This window comes from Bombus pyrosoma, linkage group LG2, assembly GCF_014825855.1.
Source record: "Bombus pyrosoma isolate SC7728 linkage group LG2, ASM1482585v1, whole genome shotgun sequence".
In the NCBI taxonomy this organism is placed as follows: domain Eukaryota; kingdom Metazoa; phylum Arthropoda; class Insecta; order Hymenoptera; family Apidae; genus Bombus; species Bombus pyrosoma.
Genome location: NC_057771.1, coordinates 3,177,022 through 3,203,234, shown reverse-complemented (window position 1 = coordinate 3,203,234; position 26,213 = coordinate 3,177,022). Strand labels below are relative to the sequence as shown.

Genomic DNA, 26,213 nt, shown 5'->3' with positions numbered 1-26,213 from the left:
GCCTCTCATCCACGGCACATCACCTTTTGTCGCTCCTCTTTCTCTATAGCACAATAATTCGTCGCTATTTCGCACGCCGACGCCACAGTCCTCCTCTCTTTACGAGAGGCAAAGTGCCTCGTATTCGTATTTGTTCTACATTGTCATGGCCTGTGAGAACCTCAATGGCGAGAAACCTTAACAACGCTCGGGAACGGGTTTTTGAACTGCGTCTCTGTTCCTTGCAGATAAGATTTAACCTCTTTCGTTATGAAATAATTTCAGCTCGAAGAAGGAAAAAAGAATCGTCTCACCCAGTTCTGATGAAATGTCTTCGCCATTTCTATCAAATCGATCTTGTACGACTTTTCTGTTGAATTTACACCGCGCCTGAACAGGGTACAACTTCTGTCTCCTTCATATGGACTCGCCGTTTCCAGTCGAACGCTATTTAATCAGTTCCTGCACGTACATCTCTCTGCCGAATATTTGTGATTTGCTTTATTCCGTACATGCATACATTTTGTATAAAATGCTGATCTCTTAAATAATTTTAATCCACGTACATGATTGTGAAGTTCCTTCCTTAAAGAAACATTTTATCCTACCTAATGATTATACGATAAAATTCGCATTGCTCCCCACTTCTACGATCTTTACGATTATTTCTAACTTTTAGAATTTTAGAAGAATTTCTGTTTTTCAAGCTGATAGATCCATGTAAATTTAAAGAATTCCGAACAGGAAGATACTATTATAATATCATATATTTTTCTGTAAACATATTCTGATTAATCTCGTTAACATGAATGTATTTCTTCGCCCAGATATGTTGACGTGTATCCATACACACACACGCGCGCACGCACACACATTCAGCGTGCGATTGACGCACTATCTTTTCGAGGTAAATCGCGGCTGATTTTCAACTTGAAAGTTCGACTTTTAATAGAGTTACGTATCGTATTCCTACGGTAACACACTTCTTCTAACCTCAATTGACATCACTTATGACGATAAACTCATCGTTCTTGCGGAATTAGTTCAGTCGCTCGATCATTGAACACCGACGATTACCTGGTGTTTGATTCATCGTTTATCGATCATTGTCGCTCCACAACCACAACTTCCATACAGACATGCTCTCGTTCTAACACTAAAACTTTGAGTAAAAACTCGTCATCGATATCGATACTGATATTTCACGCGATATGGAGCCGATTTGTATCGTTAGAAAGTAACAAGAAAAAAGCGCTCGGATTCATTAATTATTCCTGACTATCATTTTGTGGAAAGTGCGTTTTTCTGTGACACGACAAACTCGCTATGTGAAACTTTTGGGAAATTTCTATTCATTTTTCGAAATAGACATTTCAATTTTGTACATATGTGTGCTATCATTTAAACATCTTCGTTTTCCAAATTATTTCGATAAACTGCAATTACAGAAATTAATTTGCGACTAGATATTATACTATTATGTTAGGCTGTAACATTTATATAATATTTGTTGAGTTTAGGCAATTGTGAACATACAATATACAGACAGTCAAGAAGTAAAGGAGAATATATGGATGCTACATATCTTTTTATCGGACAAGTAGAAGAGAAACAATTTACAAGTTGTTAATACGTTTAAGAATAAATATTATAGGAAACACTTTTATGAGAACAAAGGAAATTATTTTTGTTCAACTACTTTTCATTTTACCAATAATACCAATTCAGTGTCATAAGAAATTTTAATTCAATAAACAAAATTTGTTGATGTCTACGCTTACGTTAATGATTAATCTAATTTCTATCATAGGCATAGAATAACTTGTAAACAGATCATGATATCATATACATTACGTATGTGGAAGAAATCTTCGCTATTGCGTACAGAGGGGCAATCAAGTGAACGATGTAATTTTATATGTATATCTGTATTTGACTATCAAAATTATGAAATTAAAAATTAAAGATAATATGGCCATAATATGCGTAGAATAAAGTTTTTAATTCTGAATTAATGTGAATCAAAGTACACACACACGCGCGCGCGCGCGCGCACACACACACACACACACACACACACACAAAATACAATCATTTTTACCTCATTTACAATTGCGTGATTTGCAGTAGTCTTCCTAAATTGGAAATTGTACTTGGAATTGTTAACGCTTTTTTTTTAATTTTCATCAAAAATTTCGGATATATGTAGTTAACAAGCAATTATGTATAAAATATTCTGTTTTATCATGACGCGCAAATCGTTTTAAAATAGCGAAAGAATCTTACTCTATTGACAAATATATTCATATACTGCAATATATATTATAAAGATACACAAATACAAGTGTAACTTTTGAAACGAAACTATAATCAAAGCAATAAATGAGATTTTCAGGTACATAAATGTGTATGACATATATTTCAATCTGATTCTTATTATATGTACAAATTACTAAAAATCAAGAGAAGAGATAAAAGAAAATATGAATACTTCATCAAGTATCGTATTATACTTAACAATAATTTATGATTTCGTCATATAATTTGCCAAGATTCTTCCTAGTATATATTATTGTATAGTTTGTGAACTGCTTCATACTGAATATCGATTATATCGAAATAACGGCATTACGAGGAACTCGACGTTCAAATATGTAAATTTATCGACCTGCCAACTAATGCAGAGGAAATTGGTATCTGGGAATTAGGACAGAAATTAAAACACTAGACAGCGGTATTTTATATTCATGAAATTTCATAAGCACGAGGCCTTTGTTTTTATTATCTCTGTACAAAAACAGTCGAAAAAATTATAGATTTCTTTTGATAAAGATTTAATTTTTTCGAGCTCACGGCATATGTACAAGCGGGAAATGATAGACATAGTAACCTAAAAACTAAATATAATTATACATTGATATAATAATAGATATATAATAATTATAATTCATAATAATTAATATTAAACCTACAGTCTACAGATTCGAGAGTGTACGTAACGTGTTCCTCGTGTCTGTTCCATGTATCTCGTCAAAGTGTATTCGTCTACGCGTGAGTGTGAGTGTGTGTATGTGTGTATTCGTGTCTGCCACATATGTTTTACATGTGTTTGTTAATGACAGTGTAGTATACATACATCGGTAAAGTGAATTTCTTTTATGCAGAGTTCTTCGAACAGATTATTTCGCCCGCAATTATTTCGAAATTATATTGTGTCGTGTTATATCGTATCGTACGTCTCCAATGTATGTATATGTATAAAAGTTTGTCCATGTATGTCTCTATGTGTCTTACAATTAGCTGTCCTGCCTGTTCTGTACGTTTGTGTATATGTGAACGAATGTTTCTTTTTTACTTGTGCACTGGCCAACAGGGTCGCCGAATTCGGATCTCGATAACCTTGGGTCAGTGTTCTTCTCTTTTGGTTTTCGTCTCAAACGAGAATGCGTATTAAAATCAGTATGAATTTTCCCTAATCAGTACAGTAAATCCGGTATCACAATTATGTTACCACGATGAGACCCACGGCCCACTTTACCCGAGTTGAGCACCCCTGCCAGGCTATACGCTCTCCTAATGTCCAATATCCATTCTCTTTTTTATCCCTCATTATACTCTCAAACCTCACCCTCTCCCTCTCTCTCTCTCTCGCTCTCTTTCTTCCACGCTTTCTCTCGTTCTCACGTTCGAAAAAAAATGCTTCGACTCGGACTAATCGCTTGATTTTCCTTGTTCCTTTTTAAACTATACCCTCTCTCTATACTATATCTCGTGCATTCTCCTTCCTGGTGTCCCAACAAAACAGTTTATTTGACAGAAAAGAAAGACACGCGGCATATATGTAGTCTAATTTCGCGCTTCATATACATGTCAGATTTGTGATTTCGACTATTGCCTTTCTCTCTCACACAATCTCAGTTACTCGTCATTTTATGTCAACAGAGAAAGCGGAGGGAACACAATGAAAAATACGAACGGAAGACGCATGTATTCGCATTTGTGTATATAAATCTATCTCGAAACAATCGCAAAATTGCACGTGTTTACGCGAAGCGAGACTGTAATCAATCAATATATTCAATATATATTATAATTTTGAAACCACAACCGCACAACTTATAATTAAACTAACTCTAAAATTTCCGGCTATAGAAAATTAAAATCTATAAATTTAATATTAAAATATATACATACATAATGTTTGAATTCCATTTTGAAAAATAAAGAAAATAAATTCTCGCTTTCCGTCTCACGTGTCACTTTTGTGAACTCACGATTGAAATACATATCGCATATACATTAATATCGTATTTACAATTTTCGCGAATTTCAAAGGGCAATTGTTCGCAACAATCGCGCGTATTTGCATTAAAAAAATTGAAATGTTAAATTATTGGGATTTTTTTGTACAAGTGTCGCATTAAATATACACGCAATAAATATTTTTTCCATTTGCACTTTGCAATATGTTCTCTTCCCTGCATTTCCCTCTCTTTCCTCCCGCAAGCGTTCTTTACATTCGCCTCGACCCTACCATCATCATCGTCATCATCATCCCCATCCCCTGGCCCTAGCATACGTACACAGTGAACGACAATGTTTTCTCATGCAGAACTTTCTCTTGCTCGTATCTCATGCACGAGCTTCCTCGCAATTCGAATCTTGTTTTTTTTTTTATCATTTATCTTGATTTTGTCTCACTTTATTTAAAAAAATACTGAATTAACCAAGCTAAAATCACAGACTGCTGGTGCCATATCCCAGCGGGTTTGTACAAATTCTTCCTGAAGGACCCTATGTATAGTTACAAGATGTGTGTGTATGTGTGTATATATACACATATATATATACATGTATGTATATACATATATATATATACATATATGTATATACACATATATATACATATAAATATGTATATATAATATATTCGTATATATATGTATATGGATATATAGTAATTACAATTCACTCATGAAACGGTGTTCTGCTTTTCTCTCACTCTCATTCTTGCAATTTGTTTCGCTGAGTTTCCGCTTGTTCTCTCGCTACGCGTGTCATGTCATTCATTTCGTGTATGTGTTCATCTGTTACGTGTGATATAATCTACAACGTGTATAATCCACATAGGCGAATCCAACGGCATATATTAAACGAGTACTGCCTATACGATATTGTGAAAATTTTGTTTTTTTCCTGGCTCCAAGCGAAGGGCAAATAAAACGGAAATGAAATGCCTTTTTCTAGCTGTTGTCTGAAACTGCGCTATGTGATTCTATGGTAAGTACTAGACGGTGTGCGAGATTTTCTACGTCGCCGTTCGACTCTCACACTTTCACCTGTTTCGTCCAACATTACTTTCGACAGATTTCCCAATAGGTCGTTTAGAGAGAATCGGTTTGCATTTCTGATCTTGGAAATGAAAGAGCAAATTCGAATCTCTTTTTTTTCTGTTCTTGTAGTTTTACGCGCTCGGTCACAATTTGAGCATGCTTAGCAATTTTAATCGAACGTTCACAAATTCGTATTAATGTGTTCATCGACCGCAAATTAACAAAATATATAAACGTATAGGACCAGTTAAAGGAGAAAAACTAAACTAACCGATAGGAACGATCGAATCTTTTCCAACATAAAGTGCAATTCGTTTACGTGGATGGAAGAACATGCAAACAAAAAGAAGTGAAATTAATCCGTATAGACGACGTTCATATACATATATGTAATGCACAATCCGCAGAGGTTGATCGCAAACATAATTAACCTATAAATTAAATCCGTTTAAAATTGCCACGCATACTTTTTTAATATAAACATATTTATATATTATATACTTTTAGATATTAGTACAATACAGGCACGTGTACTCATGATCTTATTCAGAGATGCATACACGCACCTCTAATTAGGTCGCTCTCGCACACAGAGATTGCTCATATTGTCTCTCTATTTTTAATATAATCACAGACATGGTTTCTATATAATTGCTACATACAAACACTTCTGATTCGACACCGAACGCGACAAGGCTACCTTTTCCATTTTGCTCTATTCTTCACAAACATACTTATCTCTTCTCTCTTCCTTTTTTGTCCTCTATCACACTACACGTGATCACGATTCTATACTACGATCATTACAAATGAACGGCATTCTCTCAAATTCTTGCACACCACGTTTCAATGTTTAGCGCGAGTTAATATTACGCGAAGAAAAGAAAGGAGAAACGATATATCATCCGATCATATTATCAGACGATGGTCGTTTTCATATTCTATTTGATAGTTGTTATCGAAATCCCACTAAACCAGATACGCCATCGGAGAACCCATGATGAAACAACTGTGTATCTACATATGCATATACATATACGAGAGTATGTACATATATGTATAATTCAACGATTTTATCTCGAAACAATAGAATTGTTATGAAGAAAGGTTCGAGAACCTAGGAAATTTCGTACGTTTTCTTTGTTATCAAGAAAGCTTCGAGAACCTAGGAAATTTCGTACGTTTTCTTAAAACTTTCTAGTTTTGAACAATGTAGGTGTCAGACAATTTTTTCTTCTTACTTTCTACTTTTTCTGTAAGAAAATAATCTTTGCAAGTCGGCATGTTTCCCCATTTTCCTGTATACATATTTTGAAAGCCGTAATGAGTATAAAGAAATTGTTAAAGTGAACATTTCTGTGTAATATTTTTGGACTTGAGAAGATTGACGATTCCTAGAATAAGAGTAATACAGTGTGTGAGAGAGGGGAATAGGAAAATATACATTAGCTCTAGAATAATAGAAGTGAAAAGAAGAGGAAGAAAATTTCCCGATATTTATATAGAAGTCTCCTACAAAGTTACGAAAGTTTAAGAAAAACTTCATGTTTTAAGTTAGCTTTAAGTTAAGTTTTCTTGTAAGTGAAATTGAAACACACACATTTACACTTGCGTGTGTAACACGTAATAATACCCATTACGACTTCTATTGCATATATATATGAATGAAACAAGGTTGTTCGATTGTACCAATTTTGAAAAGTAAAAAACTAAAGCGATAAGAGAAAGAGATCGAGCAATATAAAAAAAAAAAAGGATACACTTTTGCTCACTCCTTATTCATATCAACATACATGCATATATTCTTCATTTGACTTGATTCCTCTGTCACGTTCGAAACACCAGAAAAGATAATTATTCGATATATGCACGAAACATGCCCTCTCTTCGTTTGAAGAAAATCACAGATGTTTGCCTCATGTTTGTTGCTTGCTTTCACGTACACTGTACACGACACTGTTCCTTCCTTTCTTTCTTACTCTCATTCATCCTATATGGCAACACACGTACGTAACATAATATGCACGCAACGCACACGGCACACATTCTCACTTTCAATCACGCACTCAGTTTTTTGTGCTCTCTTTTATACATTCGTTCCCCCTCGCTCTATACTCGCAAAACAGATACATAATATACAATTTGGCGCAACGTATTCGCGCAAATATGGTTTCCATCGGCTTGCGCAATACGTGCTCTCTACATACATAATACCTATATATATGTACATATAAAACTCACGCATTTTGTTAAAGGTTTGTACGTATGAAGTGTAACATGTATTCTTATTGTGTCAACGATGCCAACGCGTGGATCGAGTTCGAGACTGCTCGACTACTGATGACCAATGAAACAATGGCTATGGATGATCCAAGAACGATAATGGGCCACTGCTACGATACCAGTGACATCGAGGATAGCTGATAAATATGCCTGTTAACGCGTGCTGTAAGAGGAGCTCCGGATCAAAGAAGAAAATGGAAAGGACGACACAGATCGATAATCGTTTATAGTAACAGGTCTCTTCTGTATGTTGGACAAAGTGGCGACGGAAACATATATATATGTTAGTTTTTCTTGGTATGTGTTTGGTATACTCGTATGTGTGTGACTCGGTGGTAATTTGCATTGACCGTGCGAGGTTAGAGAGAAAAAAATCCTTGAAGTTCAACCAGCGTGTTGACCATACGGATGACCAAGAGAGAATGCAGTATATATGATATTCGTCAATTTTTCACTGGAAAACCAATTGCTTCTTTTTCCATCTTCATCCTCGATGTTCGTCCTTCGGCCTTCATCAGCGGAGGGAAAGCATACCAAGAACATCGGAACACGAGAGGGTTCAGAATAATCAATTAGATTGATAGATAAAAAACGTTCGTGGAAGAAAAGAGATTTGCGACGATAAAAACACATTGTTGAATCCTTTCCAAGAGAGGGGGGAGAAGGGAGAGAAGCTTGTTTCGCTTTTCCTCTCACGAGAACAGAGAGAGGGCCACAGACTGGTTCGTTGTTCCCCCACTCCAGACGTAACTTCTTTTCGAGATAAACGGAAGTACGCGGGAGGTGAGCTGAGATCAAATTGTCGGTCTGAGAGAGACCCTCGGAGCGGAACTCGCCCGATATATTATTTTCTCACATTTGCGGGCGCGATCTCGCTAGCAGTCGGTATTTTCAACAGAAAGAGCTGGAAAAACTGGATCTTCTCGTAAAATACGCCAAAACGTAAGAGGACCGCTGGTCTAGTTAGACATCGTCGTTACGCGAACGCGCAATATTCTCCTTGAATATTCAAACGATGATGGTGCTCTTCTTGCCATGAATATCCTCTCTTCCTCTTTCGTATGGTTGACAAAAATTCAGGATGACACATATGTATGTGTACGGTTGGACTAGAGTCGGTCGTCATAACGATCGTTGGGACTCCGACAAAAGCTCGTCGAACGATACGTATTGGACGAATTTTTTCGGTTAAATCAGCTTTAGCAAAAAAAAAAAAAAACGGTTAAACACATTTTTTTACACGTTTGTTGTCCTTATTTAGATAGAACAGTGCACACTTCATTTCCTTTGAAACTCGACTTATACAGAGTAAAATTGCGCGTTCGTGTGCATGAGTCAAACATTCACCCGACCGGAGGAACGCCATCACATATCATGAAACCCATGTGCTTTGATCAATCCGAGAGCGTGATGCACGTCCAGTGAAAACGGAACAAGATGCTAGTGTTGTCGCATCGATGAATTTACGTAGAAAAACGCTTCAACTGGAAACGAACGCGGCGATCTGCTCGCTAAATTGCGAATGCTCCAATAACAACGAATCCTTGCAACTTTCGAATTGCTGCTGCTGCTGCTGCTGTTGCTGCTGATGGTGTTGATGCTGGTGTTGGTGTTGATGCTGATGTTGAGACTCTTCCGGTTCAGGTTCTGTACGTTCGTATAAAACACAAATAGATCCGTTTTCACCGATTCTATAGGATACTTCCGATGGATCGATCCACATGGTGAGCTCGCTTGGAAACAAGCTATGCAATACCGTTGGCAGTAAACCGACGTTAGCACCTGCCTGTGCAATTACTGGATCCATTTTACCGTTGATACGTATGCAACGGTAACCGGAACCACGATTTGGTCGATCTGGGAACCAGTGATCCCTGTAACGATGACGCAAAACCTCCGTCAAAGAGGACTTGAACATCTCCAGCTGACGTTCAGACAGTTGACCTGTCTGAAGACGCAGTAGATGCACCAAAAAATCCGCCGCTGACACAATTTCCAGTCTCATGGTTGGTATGCAATGCGACCCAGGACGAACGGTCTATGATAGAATTTTGTTGATAGTACAGTACCACTCTTCTTCTTCTTCTTCCACTTCTTCCGTTGTTTTTCCCCCCGATAGAGACGTGAGACGACGCGATCAAAAGAAAGCACTATTCCTTCCGTGATTCGAGAGGTCACGGCTCGAGAGAGGCCGTTGTTGCTCGTGGTTCGCACACAGGAGTCTTCACAAAATGGCGTCGCCGCCACGTCGCACGATCGCGTTTAGTATTCGTTCGCCGACGCTCCAGCGCGAAAAGAAATACTGAGCGCTTTTCGATTGTTCTTTCGCAAATATCGACTAAGATATGACACAATTTGTTTCGATCTTAAAAGTTTCGGCGATAGTCGCGCGTATCTTCTGTTTTAGAATTTTTAAATTTCGTTGGGATGGTCTCCCAAAAGCGACGAAATTAATCTGTCGTAAGTCAGAGATGTCGTGACGATCGTAACTTTTTCGATCGTAAACGCGTTCCAACTCGTTTCTCCCAATCGATCTCTGAGATACCACAGCGATTCGTTAAAACGATGAAACGTAAAATTCAAAGAACGCAGCAACAATAACCTTCTTTTCTTCTACGCTTCACTAAGTACACCTTGTAACCGGGCAAAACTTTCTCGCGAAACTCAATCGACACACTTTTTTCCGACTCACACAACAACCGCACCCACCAACTGCCAACGACTTTCTAGTAGCAGCGACCGTCGACGCGAACGAAGTAGCTTTGTCTCTTTGTTCACGCAATCTAGAGTGGGGATAGTAGCCGTACTCTAATTGGATCGTTCCGATTCCCACCATAACTGCCGGTCACGTGACCGCAATCTGCGCGGTTTTGGCTGCGCAAATGTTTGCAGCTGCGTCCCGAATACGGATCGTCTGCGCGAATAAAGGTTCTCAATTGGTTTATGTATACTGTATACTATATACAGTACCCACATCAAGCTTGCAATTGATAATTTTCTGTCCTCAACATTTTTCTGAAATTTTAGTCACGGAATACAACGGAATGCATACAAATATACAAATATACTAATATACGATCTAAGAAATAAGAAATATTAAAGAAATATTAGTATTTTTTTCTAGTGTAGATTAATCATAGATTACTACTGAAAAATAAACGATTTAACAAATTGTTTAGACGTTATGTTAACCTTTTTAGCGGCGATCAAAAGAATTGTACCTAAGCGAAAAATACCGAATCAATTGGTATGATTTGATAAGGTTTGAGGAAAAATCATAAAAAAAAGTAAGAATGATATTTTCAAAATTAAAAATGGAAGATATTACGAAATAAAGGAGAATAAATTAATGCCAATTGTATTTCAATTGGTTGGTCAAAATATGTTGAAAATCATACTAGTAATACTTATTCAAAATCATTAGGTAAAATGGGACAATCAATTTTCTTCTATAAATAATATTTGCAATTAAGAAGAACCATGGCTTAATCATAGTTTGATGTAGAACATGTAGTATAAAGCATAAATACTGCATTCTCAATTATTTGTAACAAAATTTCTAATATCAAAACAGAAAACTAAATGATAATCCCATGATGCGTAACGAGCATCAAGAGCATTACTTGCTCCAAAACAAATGATTAGTGTAGCTAGTATGACATCACTGAAATAACATTCTAATATTATTATAAACATTTATAGTTAATATTATTATAGTAAATGTGTAATATTTACTTATTATTAGTCACACAAATAATTTACATAGCATTGATGGTTATTACTAATATATACATCCTGTAATCCTTTATTACGCAGATTGTGCGCGATCTTCGCACAGGTCCATCAAAAATTTTATTCTCGCCCTGTTGATACAAGATTATTTTGTGAAACATAAGGAGATATTCTGTTACAAACAGTGTTATCTAAAATCTGTGATTACGATCTCAAGCAAATTTCCTGTGTCGAACTTTTATCTTATGGCATTAGCGTATAGGCAGTGTCGGCATCAGCCATCGCGAAATGTAACAAAAAGTTAAACCTATAAAAAATTTTTTCAATTTGTGGAACATCTTACACAGGGCTTCTGCAGAAAAATTCAAAGATTTACAAGGTTTTATAAATTTGTTTTGAGATAAAGCGCTCTGACGATGCGAGTAGTAAGGCGCCCATCGCATACGCAACGATATATCGTCATTGGCACTTGGGTTAAATAATATACATAATTTTTATAATATGTTTAGACATAACATAACATTATATATCATATTATATATCTTATATAATATTATATATTAATACTATACATTATAATATAATATTTAATAAATGTAACCTATCCGATACAAATTACAAATTATCAGATATTGTAAAATGTTTCAAATATTTGTCACCTACTTGAAACCGACTTGATTTATGATATAATACGTAAATATGAGTTAGATCATTTAAAATATGGTTTAAAAAATGTATTATGTAGGTATATATTGTAAAATAACATGCAATTACATATATTATGCTCTTTTAAAGGTTAAAGTAAAATTGTGGCAGATTTCTAAAATAATATTATACTTTTATACGTATTTATTACACTTTTAATTCTCGATAAAGTATCCTTATACTTATAAGGTATCTTTACTCTTATTGGAGATTTCGAAACAAGGCATTGATTTTTGTAGTAGCCTAATATATTGTAACATGTAATATGCAATGTATATTACGGTAGTACATGTTAATAATGTTTTCATTGCTCCAAAGTCCTTGAATACATTCAGTCTTACACTTGATGATATAATGTAAAAATGTATATATTATATGTATATTGGATTTGCGCTGATAACTATACCTTTCAAGAAGCACGAATATGTGTCGAGTATGAGTTTTTCATCATATATATAAAACTGCAAGATATATCACGTACCACGTTAATAATAAATTCTTGCACAATTATTCAAGCACGTTTTTTGTCTAAAATCCTTATTGTATCAAAATACGTCAAAAAGAAAACCGATTCGGTAAGATACTTGTACCTAACTATAAAATATATATAGATTACTCTAAAGCTATTTAATGGTTACTACGTATTTATAAACTGCATAACTAATGCAAACTATCAGGGAAAAAGGGTGAGCCTTATTATACTTATTATTTTTCCACTGTTAAGTTAAGTAAATAGATATCATAATACATATGTACGGGTATTCGTTAACTAATATTACATTATATTACATAACCCTACATTTCTGTTCTTCTTTCACTTTACTTCAATGGTTAGGGTTATGTTATCTTTCTTTTCCTCCTTTATCAATATCAATGTGACGCTAATTATATGTAAATCAAAAGACGATAATTCTTTTTATTTCTATTTTTCTTTTTTATTTTTACTGAATTCTACTTTTCTTTATTTTGCTTCCGCTTTTTAAGAATTGATAAAAATACATTTCATGGGATCGATAAAAACAACAATTTAAAAAAGTGAACGAAGAATTACGAAAGATGACAAATATAGCATTATTTTTTGTTCGGAACATGTACTCGGTGCAAAATATACATTTTATATCAGTCAGATATCAGTCAATACATACATATTATTTCAATTTCTGAAAGCAAAAATTTGTATTTTTGACCCTTAGGTCAAAAAAAGTTAGCTAGTCGTCTCCAGTTAAAAACATTTTGAGGTGGTGTTTATCGAGGTATTTGAGGTGTTGATCGAGTTTTACGACTTTCAGAATAAAGATTTAAAAACATTTGAAAAAGGAAAGAAGAGAGAATATGACAAAGTTGAAAGTAAAGAGTGAATATTGGATAATAGCAGAAATAGTGACATTTTCCTGTTTCTATACAGTGGCACAAAAAGGGCTACGATTACAAGCTAGAATTATAAAATATATATAGTCACATTTACATACATATATATAATATTATATTATATTTCTTCCTTTGCTCAAAATTCAAAAAATTCATTTATGTATGTATATCGTATTTCATTGAATCAAAAAACGCAGTTTACTGTATCGATTTTCTCACAATTTCCCCTGTCCATTTCGTTCTACCATCGGCATCGCTAGATTAGTCCCCTCCCTGACCAAGCTTGATAAAAGCATACCTAGAGAACGTACGTACGTATATACCTGATGGTCGAGGGTGATTCACTACCCATGATCTTACAACAAGCATTACCGACCCCGTACTGTTTAGCTACTTAGACCGAGCCGATCGATCGAACATTAAACCAGTCCCGTCGCATCAGTTTAGAAATGCATGTCACACATTATAAAATATAGCCCTGTGACGAGTCTGTCTGTTCTTCATTTAATAACAGCGACTACAAGTCCGATGCCGACAACCGTACGCAACCTTTATACCAAAAAAACCTTGCCCGCCTACTCTTGTGTAACTCTTTCAATTCTTCTCAACTGCCCTCTGTTTCCACAGATTCTATCAATAGCGTTTCTACGACTTGGGCCAGTAACTCTCAGTCTTTCGCGTTTACAACATATCAAAATATTAACGTAACGTAACGAAATTTTTTCTTATAAATATCGAAATCTACAAATACCATTTAGAATCGCGTAATTTCTATCACTTATTATTTTGAAAAAGAACAAAATATATGGAATAAAATTTGAAAATTATGAAATGTTCATTCCAAATTTTATGCAAATGTCCAATAACTGACTGGGAACCACTGATGGAAGGGTGTTCTGGAAGCCAGAATTACATACGCATACATACATAAATCGTGCAGCTTTGAACGCAATGGACGTTGTTTCCTGCACTCTACACATTATTCCTCGTTTGTTTTTGAATAACCGCGATTACAATTGGAATGATTTAAAATTTAAAAAATGATTTAAAAAAAAAGATCAATTTCAAACTTATGAAAAGAAATGTATGTATGAAAGCAATTTATGCAGGAAACATTTGATTTCATAATTTCAATATAAAAGACAAGAAGTGAGAAACTAAAAATCTTAGAATATTAGCGTGTACTAATTTAATTAATTGACATAAATATTTGTAAATTAATTTACGAATTAGTCGAATGAAATTATGTAAGTTAGATCATCAATGATTTTCAAAGCTTACAACTAATTGTCACAGTCTCATCACAATTACAAGTAGAACGATTTCAAAGCATTGTTTGCTTGCATGGAACTATATAGGAGCTTCGCGTAAATGTAACAGACTTAAATTTCCGTTGCACGGATTACGAGAGAGCGCGCGAACAAATTGCCGATATTGTACAACGGTATAATGACAATGGTATGATTGCGTTCAAGCTTGACTCGGGATTCGTGGTAAAAGGTATCGAGCATTTCCGTCCAGCTTTATCGTATAGTCTTAAGTGCAATTAACGCTCGTCTGTGTGACTCAACGCTCAACAGTGAAGAACTGTCTGCAAAGAAGAGACGATTCGATTGAGGTTTCTGTGTGTACTGTGCAATATATATATATATATATATATGTATATTTATGTATGTATGTATATTTTCAATATTGTATATGATATTCAGAAACGTGTTTGGACCGCTATACTAGCGCAATCCTCATACACATTATGTATAGTGGATTGGAAAGTCTCGCAGAGCGTCACAAGGGCAATGGAGGTACTTTTCTCTATTCTCTATTGCTCGCCCCCACGCGTTTCTATAATGCCATAATATAATATATATACATATTCCTTTGTATAAATTTGTATAAATGACATTTTCTACCAGTACGCGTTTTTAATGAAATGACATACTAATTAAAAACAAATAATTCAATATTATTCGCATAGTAATAATATACTATAATATAATGTTGATCGTAATTAATCGTTTCCAGGGAAAATTAGATGCTAAATATAAAACATCCGGGAAGGAAGATGGAATTCCGTATACCATATAAAAGGTATAATATGGCAAGGGCCTTGCAAAGGTATGAAAAGCAGGCCTGATTTGCCAACTGTTTCACTATGTAGAACATTTCATTCGTAATTCCGGGAGTTTGCCGTTGCCAAGTTGGCAACTAAGAGTCGATCGATAAACTCAGATTATTCTGGCTGGCTTCATTCTCTGCGTATATGGACAGGTTTCGAGTAAAGTTTCCATACATATTGAGAAATCGTGTATTGCCGCTGGTTCTGCATTCTTCATTAATTTAGCTAACGTACTTACTTACCTGTTTTTACAAGTTGCCCCTTTTCTTGCCAACCACGACTCGGCGAAAGTGACGCATGTTCTTTAATACCACTTACAACAGAAAGCTAAACATGAGTGCATGGATATTACTTTCATTTTTCGGCTAATTACATATGTACTACAGTTCATTATTTTGTCATTTATTTATAGTCATTTATAGTCACCTACAGTAACCTATAGCCATGTTTTTGTGTAATTATTGTTCATTGCGATAATATGTTTTTGTGTATCTCTATAAATTGTAATAACTCATAACACATATGAGAATAATCCGAAATTTTAAAACTTTATCACCTTTTTAACTCGAATACTCTAAATCTGAGTACTTACTTCATTATACACATATATAATAGGTACTAGGCAATAATGTTATTCCGTTATATATATAACCATATATGTCATATTATAACATTTCGTTATGTTAGCTTTTTAACAGACGATTATTATACAAAAGATATTCAAATCATTTCAACACGAACAAATTTTCTTGTAGCTTCCAAAGTCACTATCAAAGTTTCATACACATCTACAACATTGTGATAAACGTTAAACGTTAAATATTAAACGATTGATGCCTAAATACTCCTTTTAAATAGTTGGCGCACTTTGTAGTCGCCGTTTGTAATCAGCTAACAGTAAATCATCTTAGCACAGGATACACGAATAGATTTAATATTTTAACGAATCACTACTTCCGTTGCTTCGTATTTTACTTACGTTATGTTATGAACGATCGCAGCAAGCGAACTACGATAACTATGAAACTCATTCGTATGCACTACTATCGTGAATATCCGAACCGATCAATCTAGGTGAAATTTTTCAATCTAAATGTCTACTTCTAAAAGAAACAATTGTAGATAATTAATTTTTTTATCTAAATATTTTATATTCTTTTTGATAAATAAGAAGCATCACTATTAACTCTTCGTGTGATTAAAAGTCGAAAACGAAATGTTACGAATATATTTTTAGAACTAATAGATTTTAACACGTAAATACAAATATCATCTTTACAATCAACAGAATGTAGGTATCGTATACATATATCGTATACATATAAGCAGTGGTAGTATCTTATGCAAAAATAAATCGAAAATAGGGAATAATATGCTTTTATCTGAGGCTAATTACACGGTCGAATAGAAGGATGTGTTAAGTACCGCTATTATTGCTACTACAAAACCGCGTCTCTATCTGACGCAACGCGACACGACGCGCCGTGGAAGAATACCGGCGAATACCGGTAGATTAACGTGACGCGCATGACCACGAGCACTGAATACTACGCTCGCAAATGTTTGCGAACGTTGACGCATCATATCGTACCATTGATGCATCTGTGATAGATACTGATACTAAAGCAAACAGTTACGTCACCTACTCAAGGAAATCTATATACTTTTCAATTCGTCAAGTTTAAGGTTAAAACAAGATCGCAGAATTAAAAGGTGGATACGACTGCAATGTCCTTTGCAATTAACCCTTTAACGGCAACGGCATTAAGATTATACAACCATTATACAACCATTTACATATACACAGACTGTTGTTGTTAAGCATCCGAGCGATAATGCAATAGGATACCGTATGAATTATATTAATTAGTACTTATTGTTATTACTGATTGTTATATACATACATACATACATATAATATTGTTAGTTTTTAATTCATCCGTGTGCATAATTATTATTTACTAAAGATAATTGAATTTCGTTTACACTTTACTGATAGAGGCGTGATAGTGTAAATGTAGATACTGAAACAATGGTAATTGTATTGATGCACTTGTGACGATATAATAACTTAAGTGCGTAAACGGAATGATTGAGGGATACAAGGATTGAACACGATTGAACAAATGTATGTTACGATTTATAGAAATATCATTTCTAAAAAAATAAAAAAAAAAATTAAATATACTGCATGTCAATAAAATAATAGTAGAGCATGTACGTTTATCGAACCTACAATCATTTAATTTATACAGTTAAATGGTGGAAATAATCGGCACTACTCAATACATATGTAGGTATGTATAATAATGTATGTACAGGTTATATACAGGCGACCCAAAAACACGTCAAGCGGATGAGAGGTGGTTCTTTGTGAAAAGATAAGAGAGAAGTATACAGTAAAATTTGTTCGTTCGGGGCTTTGTTTTCGAAAAGATCAAGTTTGAAAATTCATCAGGTATAATTGAACGTGACAAATTCCGGCCTGGACAGAACTAAATAATCGACAGGAGGTTATTCTACGTGTGAAAGTAAGTCGAAAATGTACGATAAAACTTGTTCACAAGAAGCTTTGTTTTCGAGAAAAATAAATTTGAAAATGTATCATACGCGTGGTATATTAAGGCCGATTCCTAACTAAACTGTATTTTCATGAAAATGAAACCTTAAACGGAAAAATGTTATTCTCAATTTTTTACTTATTTTTGCATCTACAATAACATCCTATTGGTCGTTTATACGTGCCCAATTGATAATTAACCAAGTTCAAGTACGTGCAAGTGACAAATTTTCAATTTTGAATATCTCGAAAACTAAGTCTCGGAGGAAAAAATTTCATTTTATATTCTTTTTATAGCGTATAATATATAGTATATAGTATCTAGAATCCGTTTTCACGATACAACGATTAAAGGCGGCACACGCCTGGTTACTATCCATAGTAAGATAAGAAATAGCCCAGAATGAAAATTAAAATTTATATTACAAAAGAAAGGGTTGCAAGTATATATATCTATGAAACATACATATGTACGTATAGTATATATAGCTTAGTAGATGTAATTTCCACATGTAATCTTACGGTACAACTAAATCTAATATTTCTACCATACAAATATATCCGATTATTCATACGGAAACAAAGAATATTAGTGAATTGAATTAACAAATAATTATAGGTTACAGACTTGCCTGTATGTTCTTGTAAGTTGTTTGACTGTTTTTGTAATTTTACAAATACACATCAAATACAGTAGATAGCTAACTTATCTGCAATTTATAAAATTCCAATTTGTGTTTTATTACGAAATTTGTTACTGTTACGCTATTATAAAAGAATTTGGTATTAATTAATAGCATTAGTATTAATTCCATAACACTGTTTAACAAATGTTAACTTTTTTCCGATGATGCAATCTTCAGTAGATGAATCTTGTAAACTTTTGAGCTAAACACAAATCTGCAAACTGTTTCTTTCCCAGAAGCCACAGTTATTGAAAAAAATCAGGTTTGAAAAAAATTGCAAATTTTCAACGTTGAAGATGTTTTATGCTTTTTACAGTAACAAATATCGAGTTGCGGTTGAGACGCCAAAATTCTGTGAACTCTCTCGAATAAAATGATATGTACTGTTACTGCATTTTAAATATTTAAATACGTTTAAATGATGACGAAGGCGAAAAAGACACCTAAAACGCACCACTTTTTGCTTACATTTTCCGATTTATTTAAAAAATCAAAGGACTAGGAGAAAATCTAACATTATTACGCGATAGAGCAGACATTTTTGCTAAGGAAAGCATAAAGAAAAACTAGAAAGTCATCTTTTGATTCCAATGAAAAAACGAAAAAGTTTGGCAAAACATGTGGCTGCGGCAATGGTACTCAATGCCGGCGGCTAACGACCGCGCACATTTAACGGTTCCGGTATGCCGAACGGTAAGCAAAGCATCCGTCAACATTGATTACCACTGTCGCCGCCCTGTATTCTGTCAAATATGGTATTACGTTTCGCTTTTGCATTTAAATGAAAAGGTGATTTTCTAGCTTTTCTCAATGCTTCTCTTAATGCTTTTCTTAATGCTTTCCTTAGCATAAATCTGTTCTATCTGTTCTATCTAATATTAGATTTTCTTCTAGACTAAAGAGCTAAAGTGCCTTTGGAATAAATCGGAAAATGTAAATAAAAAACGGTGCATTTAGACACCTATAAATGTTTATAATGCAATCACAGTACATACCATTTCATTCAGGAGAGGCTACAGAATTTTTTCGTTTCAATCACAACTCGATAATGTTACTGTAAAAGCACACAACATCTCCAAAGTTGAAAATATGCAATTCTTCTTAAAATTGATTTTCTCGAAAACTGTAGGGTTTAGGAAAAACCGGTTTGCAGATTCGTGTTTAGCTCGCAAAATTCTACAGGAATCACCTACTGAAGGTTGGAAAATTAGAAATTAGATACATGTTGAAGAATGTAATGAACCGTGTTCTGAAATCGAAATCTCAATGATAATCTTATTATTTATTGTTATAAGTGAATATCCGATAGTTTACTTATCTTTCCTCATTTATTTTTTGATCAAATGTTCAAATAAAAAGTTCAGTGTTACTTTCTGTCCTTCGACTATAATTTTTGAACAATTCAAATTTATCAAAATCTAATATGAAGATTTGCTAGGTTTAAAATTTGTTAAATCTCTTCTCTTTTCATTGTCACACTTTTTGCCACTAAATATGATGACTTGTAATAACTTTTGAAGCCATAGCTGCGCAAATACATACAAACTGAGGAAGCGATACTGATCTCGTCCAAACGCTTACTTTACTGCATACATATCGCTATTACTAACGCTTGCGAACCTCTTGCAGAGAGCGAAGGATTCGCGGCTTTATCGTTAAAGTGTTTATCAAGAACTGCTCCCCGAACCGTTCCGACTAAACCTGCAGTCATCGAGATCACAACTATAGCATTTTCGCAGCTTGGCAAACTTCCACAACGAACGAATATCAACGAACAGTCATAGGGTTGATTTAAAAATAGGATGGTGGCTCGTCCTTAGAGTCCACGTTACTTAAATACAGGTTTCCGCACAAGAAATCACGCTTCGGGAAAAACATGTTCAGTATTAAGAACGCTTTTTATAACATATCGTATTTGTTGAAGGTTGAAAGACGAATAAATTTTGAAGAGTAGTTTTTCCTATCGATATCGGTTTTCGTTTTAGAATTATAATAGTACACCCTGTATACAAATGCTATACACAAATGCCATACGTTAGTTTTTAAAAATTAATTTTATCATACCTTAATATCGCGCATCCATATGTACCTGCTTATAATCGTGATAATAAAATCAAAGTTTGGTTTTCTAATTAAATTACACGCTATCGAAGATAGGTAAGAGTTCGAATACTTTTGAGCGATTGTTTAATAATAAAGCGATATTTTACTAGTAAATACTAATTTTAAATATAATATAGTTCTCTTTGTAATATGTATATATACGTGTAAAAAATATCAGGATATATGAAATAATCACATGTAATATTAAAAGCTCTTAAGAAAGTATTATCCCTAATATGTTTGTACCTAAATATGAAAAGCTCAAAAACTGTCGAATGATTTTCAACGAAATTAGTATTGCAAAGCAGAAAACGAATGGAATGCCTGAAACCTTGTGGCTAGGGGCGACTAGGGTAAAACGAACCATATGGTCGGTCAAATATAGCAAACTCGAAATTCGCCGGCACGAGTATAAACGGGTGCTGTATATTCAAATTATGGAGTGACCCTTCTCGAAAACTTGACGAAGGGGAAAGGAGGAATTACCACGTACAAGCCAGCAGGCTTGCTTCTCTAAAAATCAATAGCGCTGCTTCAACCTGGTATACGCTGATTAGTAGAGCTAGCAAAATTCGCTCCAAAAGTATTAATTTCCCATTAACTTTTTACTAAACAAATATTACTGCAAGTATCGCTTTTAAATTTTGAGAAAAAGATATCACGAAAGACGCGAAAGATACGGATAATACGTAACGCTACTGCTCCAAAAGTATCCTATTATTTCTAATGATGCGATACAATCAAATTTGAATGTTTGAAAAGTAACTTACAACGACAAAATTGATATTTGTAGATGCCAAGCTCTATGAAACAGTTTTGTTATTTGAAAAGCTTTTCATCTTCGAGTTACTTAATTTCTACACTATGAGGCAGATAAATACACTATACAGCAAGTAACGATATAAAAAGGTGACAAATGTTGATTTCCCATTAATTTATATATGTACACATTTTAGTGATATTGACATACTGTTATAAAAATTTCGAATTCAAATACTTATGTACGTATAACCTATTCCAGAGAAAACAATGGAATTGACACCCTATCATTGAATTATTAATTGAACCCCTTGTTTTACGAATCCCTTTGATAGTAACTGAAGTAAGAGCAGGCTCTAGCACTATATCGGCTAAAAGATATTGTAACATTATCACAATTTGTATTTGATAATGCCCCAATTCGAAGAATTCGAGTCAAAGTTAGTATTTAAACAAAATTTCTCACAAATATAGTTTATATGTATCTATATCGAGCTGAAATTCTAATCCATACCATGAATTTTTCTCGATATTATCTATATTATAAATTATAAGTATAAGTCAACAGATAGAGTTTAGATAAGTTTTCAAATAAATATTCACTTTATATATTATATTTTATACTTTCTACCATGCCAAGTATGGTAAAGTGGATTTTACAGTAGCTTTGAATACAATGAAACAAGCTTTACAAAAAATGAGAATTGTAGAATATAGGGAGTAGAAATGGATTTCCATGGACAAAAGCAGACTACACGATTGTAAAAATATAAAAAAGGCGCACAACGATCCGCATATGGAAACCTATAAAAGCGTGCACCTTTTTTATCTGGCCAGAATACAAACGCGTCGCATACGATATCCTGCACGCTGCGCTGACAAGCTGCCGACAGGTTTGTATCGAAGAAGATCATGCCAGGAAGGACAGTTTTCTTGCGGTTGGTAAGAGTCTGACTCCATACTCGTATCCCTTCTTCTTCTCCTCGTATTTGTTCTTCATCTTCTGCCAGTTTTGCCTCTTCAGTATCGTCTCTTCCTTCCTTTCTCGAGTTTCTGGATACACCTCGTAAACCGACACACAATAATGGACCAATTTCGCTCGACTACTTCGCGGTGTGACTAAGAGATTATCGATTCATTTAGGGAGGTCAATTTTCCAACCTTCTTCTACGAAGCAACTAGTTTCCGATTCATTATTACCAACTAAAAAATAAATTTGAAACAAAGTAGTGAGAAATTGTTAGATCCAAGCAATGACTATGCCTACGAGTTTCTCGCTACATCTTAGAAAGTCTATAATTTATGTATACCATCAACGTATCTAAGCATGCATCTAAACATGTCAAGAAGCACGAATGCGGAGTAGAAGCGAGAGACCAGAGATCGACAGTCCGGAGGAAACGAGGATGTCGATCTGTGAAACCGGTCGGGTCAGTTGTGTGGCCCAACTACGTATAATACAACTTATACAACGCAATGTTCAAACAATCTACTGTGCAGAGATGCGGATTTAATTCGCTATTTCTGATAGATTCAACACGGACATAAGAATAAGCACGCGTAATGTTCAAAATGGTAAAAAAAGTGTCATATATACGAGTAACAGCATATAGCGGTATAGCGGTATAGCGATATAGCGATATAGCGATATAGCGATATAGCGATATAGCGATATAGCGATATAGCGATATAGCGATATAGCAACGCATAACTACTTCTATTGCGTCCATTTCTGGCTATCAAAACATGTATCGTCATTTTGACTAATTTTGTAATATCAGATACTTTCACAACTACGAACTTTTCCTTATATTCTATTCTTCCTCCTTTCTTATACTTATATATATTGCACAGTAACACTTATTATTTACCTAGTTTGTTTACATTATTCGCTATTTATAAAAATCGCTCACATTAGCAATAAAATCAATAGGAGCTTCTGAAATTGATCATAAATATTTAATATTTACGTACCTACACATCGAAATTAGTACGTATAATGGTTCTAGTATTAAGTGTATTGGAAATTGTAATACATGTTACATGTAGTACATGCATATTATGTATTATGTATTATGCATTGCAAAGAAAATCAAAATTGCGTTAAATTTTGAAGAGTTTAATACAAACTCATTGTAATAAACATTTAAAGCCAGCTAGTATGCGATCAATTATAGATTGGAGAAATTATTCAAAGGACAATATGTATTAATAAACGTGTAAGAGTTCCACTATATGTTTCATTAATTATCAATCGTATTATACAAACATTCTTAATCTAATGTTTGATTAGTATTTTCTGCTCCCTATAGTTTCCATTCGATGCACATAATATCTAAGTAAACAAAGGTTTTGTTCAATCAGATTTTCATTCTATATATATTTCAGTACATGATCGGTTAAAAAGTATTAAATTAAGCAAAAATTATGAGAATATTACACATAATTCGCGATTGAAAATATGTATTGATTTCATTAATATCGTATGTACAATGTAAATATGTACTTATATTTAGCTGCATAAGTAGTTATCGAGGTTGAGATCAATTTTTCTACCTACGATAAAAGAGTGGAAGGAAGTTATGAAAATACGACACGCGAGAGTCCGAGTCCTACAAGTAGATAAAAAATCGAATATAGCACATGTGTACTGTGTAGTGTATGTATCAAGACGAAAGGAGGCGTGAAGGCTTGGCGATTTACTAACATCAGGGCCATCTAACTGTTTTGTAGATGCATCCTACTTTTCTTTTGGCGCGCTCGAGGTGCTCAACTCAAACCACGGATCGGTTAGCCGTTTGATTTGGAAATAAATAGAAATCAGAGACGAAAAACATAGATGGTTTTACTTTCGAAAGCTGCCTCTCGCCCGGATTTATCTTTCGACAGATTTTTACCTTGTTTTTCAAACAGAATGATAACTTGCACAAACGCCTTTATCATTAAAACTGCAAGATAGAAATTGATTATCGGTTAAACCTACAGAGTTACTCATTTCACAACGATTATGCAAAAATATGAAGCTTCAAATTTTTTAGTTGATATTTTTAGTTAATAAAACAACATCGATCCGAAAACAAAAAACTCCGAAAACACTCGATAATTCGACTCAGGATATGATAAACGAACCCTCTATAAAAACGTGTAATCCTATTCTATATTTTCATGTAGATGAATTTTCTCCGTGTTACTTTACGTGCCATAGAATCGATTGTTCGTTGTTCCTACTATTATCCTGGTATGGCAAACAATGAAATAGGTGTGGAACAAGTTAAATAGAGGATCAAAAGTGCGGAAGGCTAACAATAAAAGAGAATTAGATGTTGAATTCTTAAGCTCAAGCGGTCGCAGTCGTGCGATTGAAAATGAAGTCCGAGACGCGCGCACGCGCGGCCATGCATGTGTACGGGCGTGAACGTGAACGTGAACGTGAACGTGAACGTGAACGTGAACGCGAACGCGAACGCGAACGTGAACGTGAACGCGAACGCGAACGTGAACGCGAACGTGAACGTGAACGTGAGTGCAGTGGTCCAAGTCGAAGAAGCCCATCAGGGCCGGTAACTTAACTGTTAGGTGGAACCTCCCTCCACTCGAAGAAAACTCTTCGTTCTACTTTTTTTCTTCCCCTCCTTTCTGATCCTTGCGGTAGATCGGAAGCGGTGCTCAGCCTCCGCCAAGTATATCTTACTGCTACAAAATTCGGAGATTCTCTTATACTTATACACAGGTTTATAGTTTAAACGATAGAAGGTAAAAGAAGCGAGAAGAATATTGATAATCTTTACAAAGCGACAAAGTACGTAATCAGAAACAGCTCAAAGCATTGACCGAGATTAACGAGTAGCGTCTCCTGTTTTCGGAAAACAGAAACTCGAGTGAGTTACTTTTTTATGTAAAAAGTAAAAGCTTGTTGTTTCGTCTGTGTTGAACAATATTTACGTGTGAAATAATGGTCGTGTAATAAAATTTTTATTTCGATCACGGAAGATATGTATGGTACTCGTCAAGAAGGCGTCTCTTGTAACGTTAATACGATTCTTTTTCTTAGTTCTTCATTTATTCACATTATTGAAATATTATTTTATTCTGCTAATAGCGTTCCGCTATTGTAGCCTACAGTCGATATTTTATCATATTGCTTCGCAAGAAAAATTACATATACAATTTATCGATTAAATATTACATATGTATAATATTATATACAACAACATATAATTACACGAATTAGTTAATTCTGTTGTTTATCAGTAATCCTTACGAATGTAACTACATATAACTTTACTTTTTCTTTTACTTTTCGTTCTTATTTTATTACGATTGGAAAATCATTTGTAGTGTATTTTGTTTGCAATTGAAAAATTGTGCTAAAAGGTAAATTTAACAGAGATGAAAAATAATGGAGATGATAAAAAGATCACAGCTCTGTTTATAAAAGTTATTTTTACATCAACTGTCGGAAATTTATAAAGAAAACCAAAATGTATTCGGGCTATGAACATGTCTTATCAAATGTGTCTTGTACATTCTTCTTCTGACAATGAGTGAAAAATTGAACGAGAATGCATATCATGTATGTAGTATGTATA

General features: G+C 34.3%; 2 protein-coding genes across 5 annotated transcripts in view; both read right to left on the bottom strand.

The window, feature by feature from the left end:
• LOC122576660 (inositol-pentakisphosphate 2-kinase) overlaps window positions 1–26,213 on the bottom strand; it is a 79,604-nt gene that overhangs the window by 27,807 nt on the left and 25,584 nt on the right. The window contains exons 3-4 of one of the 4 annotated variants that reach the window (XM_043747315.1): window positions 25,195–25,317; window positions 22,445–22,827 (exon numbers count right to left, since the gene is read on the bottom strand). The exons of the other annotated variants lie outside the window; for them this stretch is intronic. The gene's annotated coding sequence lies outside the window, so the exon portion shown is untranslated. The remainder of the gene's footprint in view (window positions 1–22,444; window positions 22,828–25,194; window positions 25,318–26,213) is intronic. 4 annotated transcript variants of the gene reach the window in all.
• Window positions 2,717–10,366, bottom strand: LOC122576676 (protein BTG2-like). Its single transcript, XM_043747338.1, has one exon. The coding sequence runs from the start codon at window positions 9,598–9,600 to the stop codon at window positions 9,076–9,078; it is 525 nt and encodes a 174-aa protein (XP_043603273.1). The 5' UTR covers window positions 9,601–10,366; the 3' UTR covers window positions 2,717–9,075.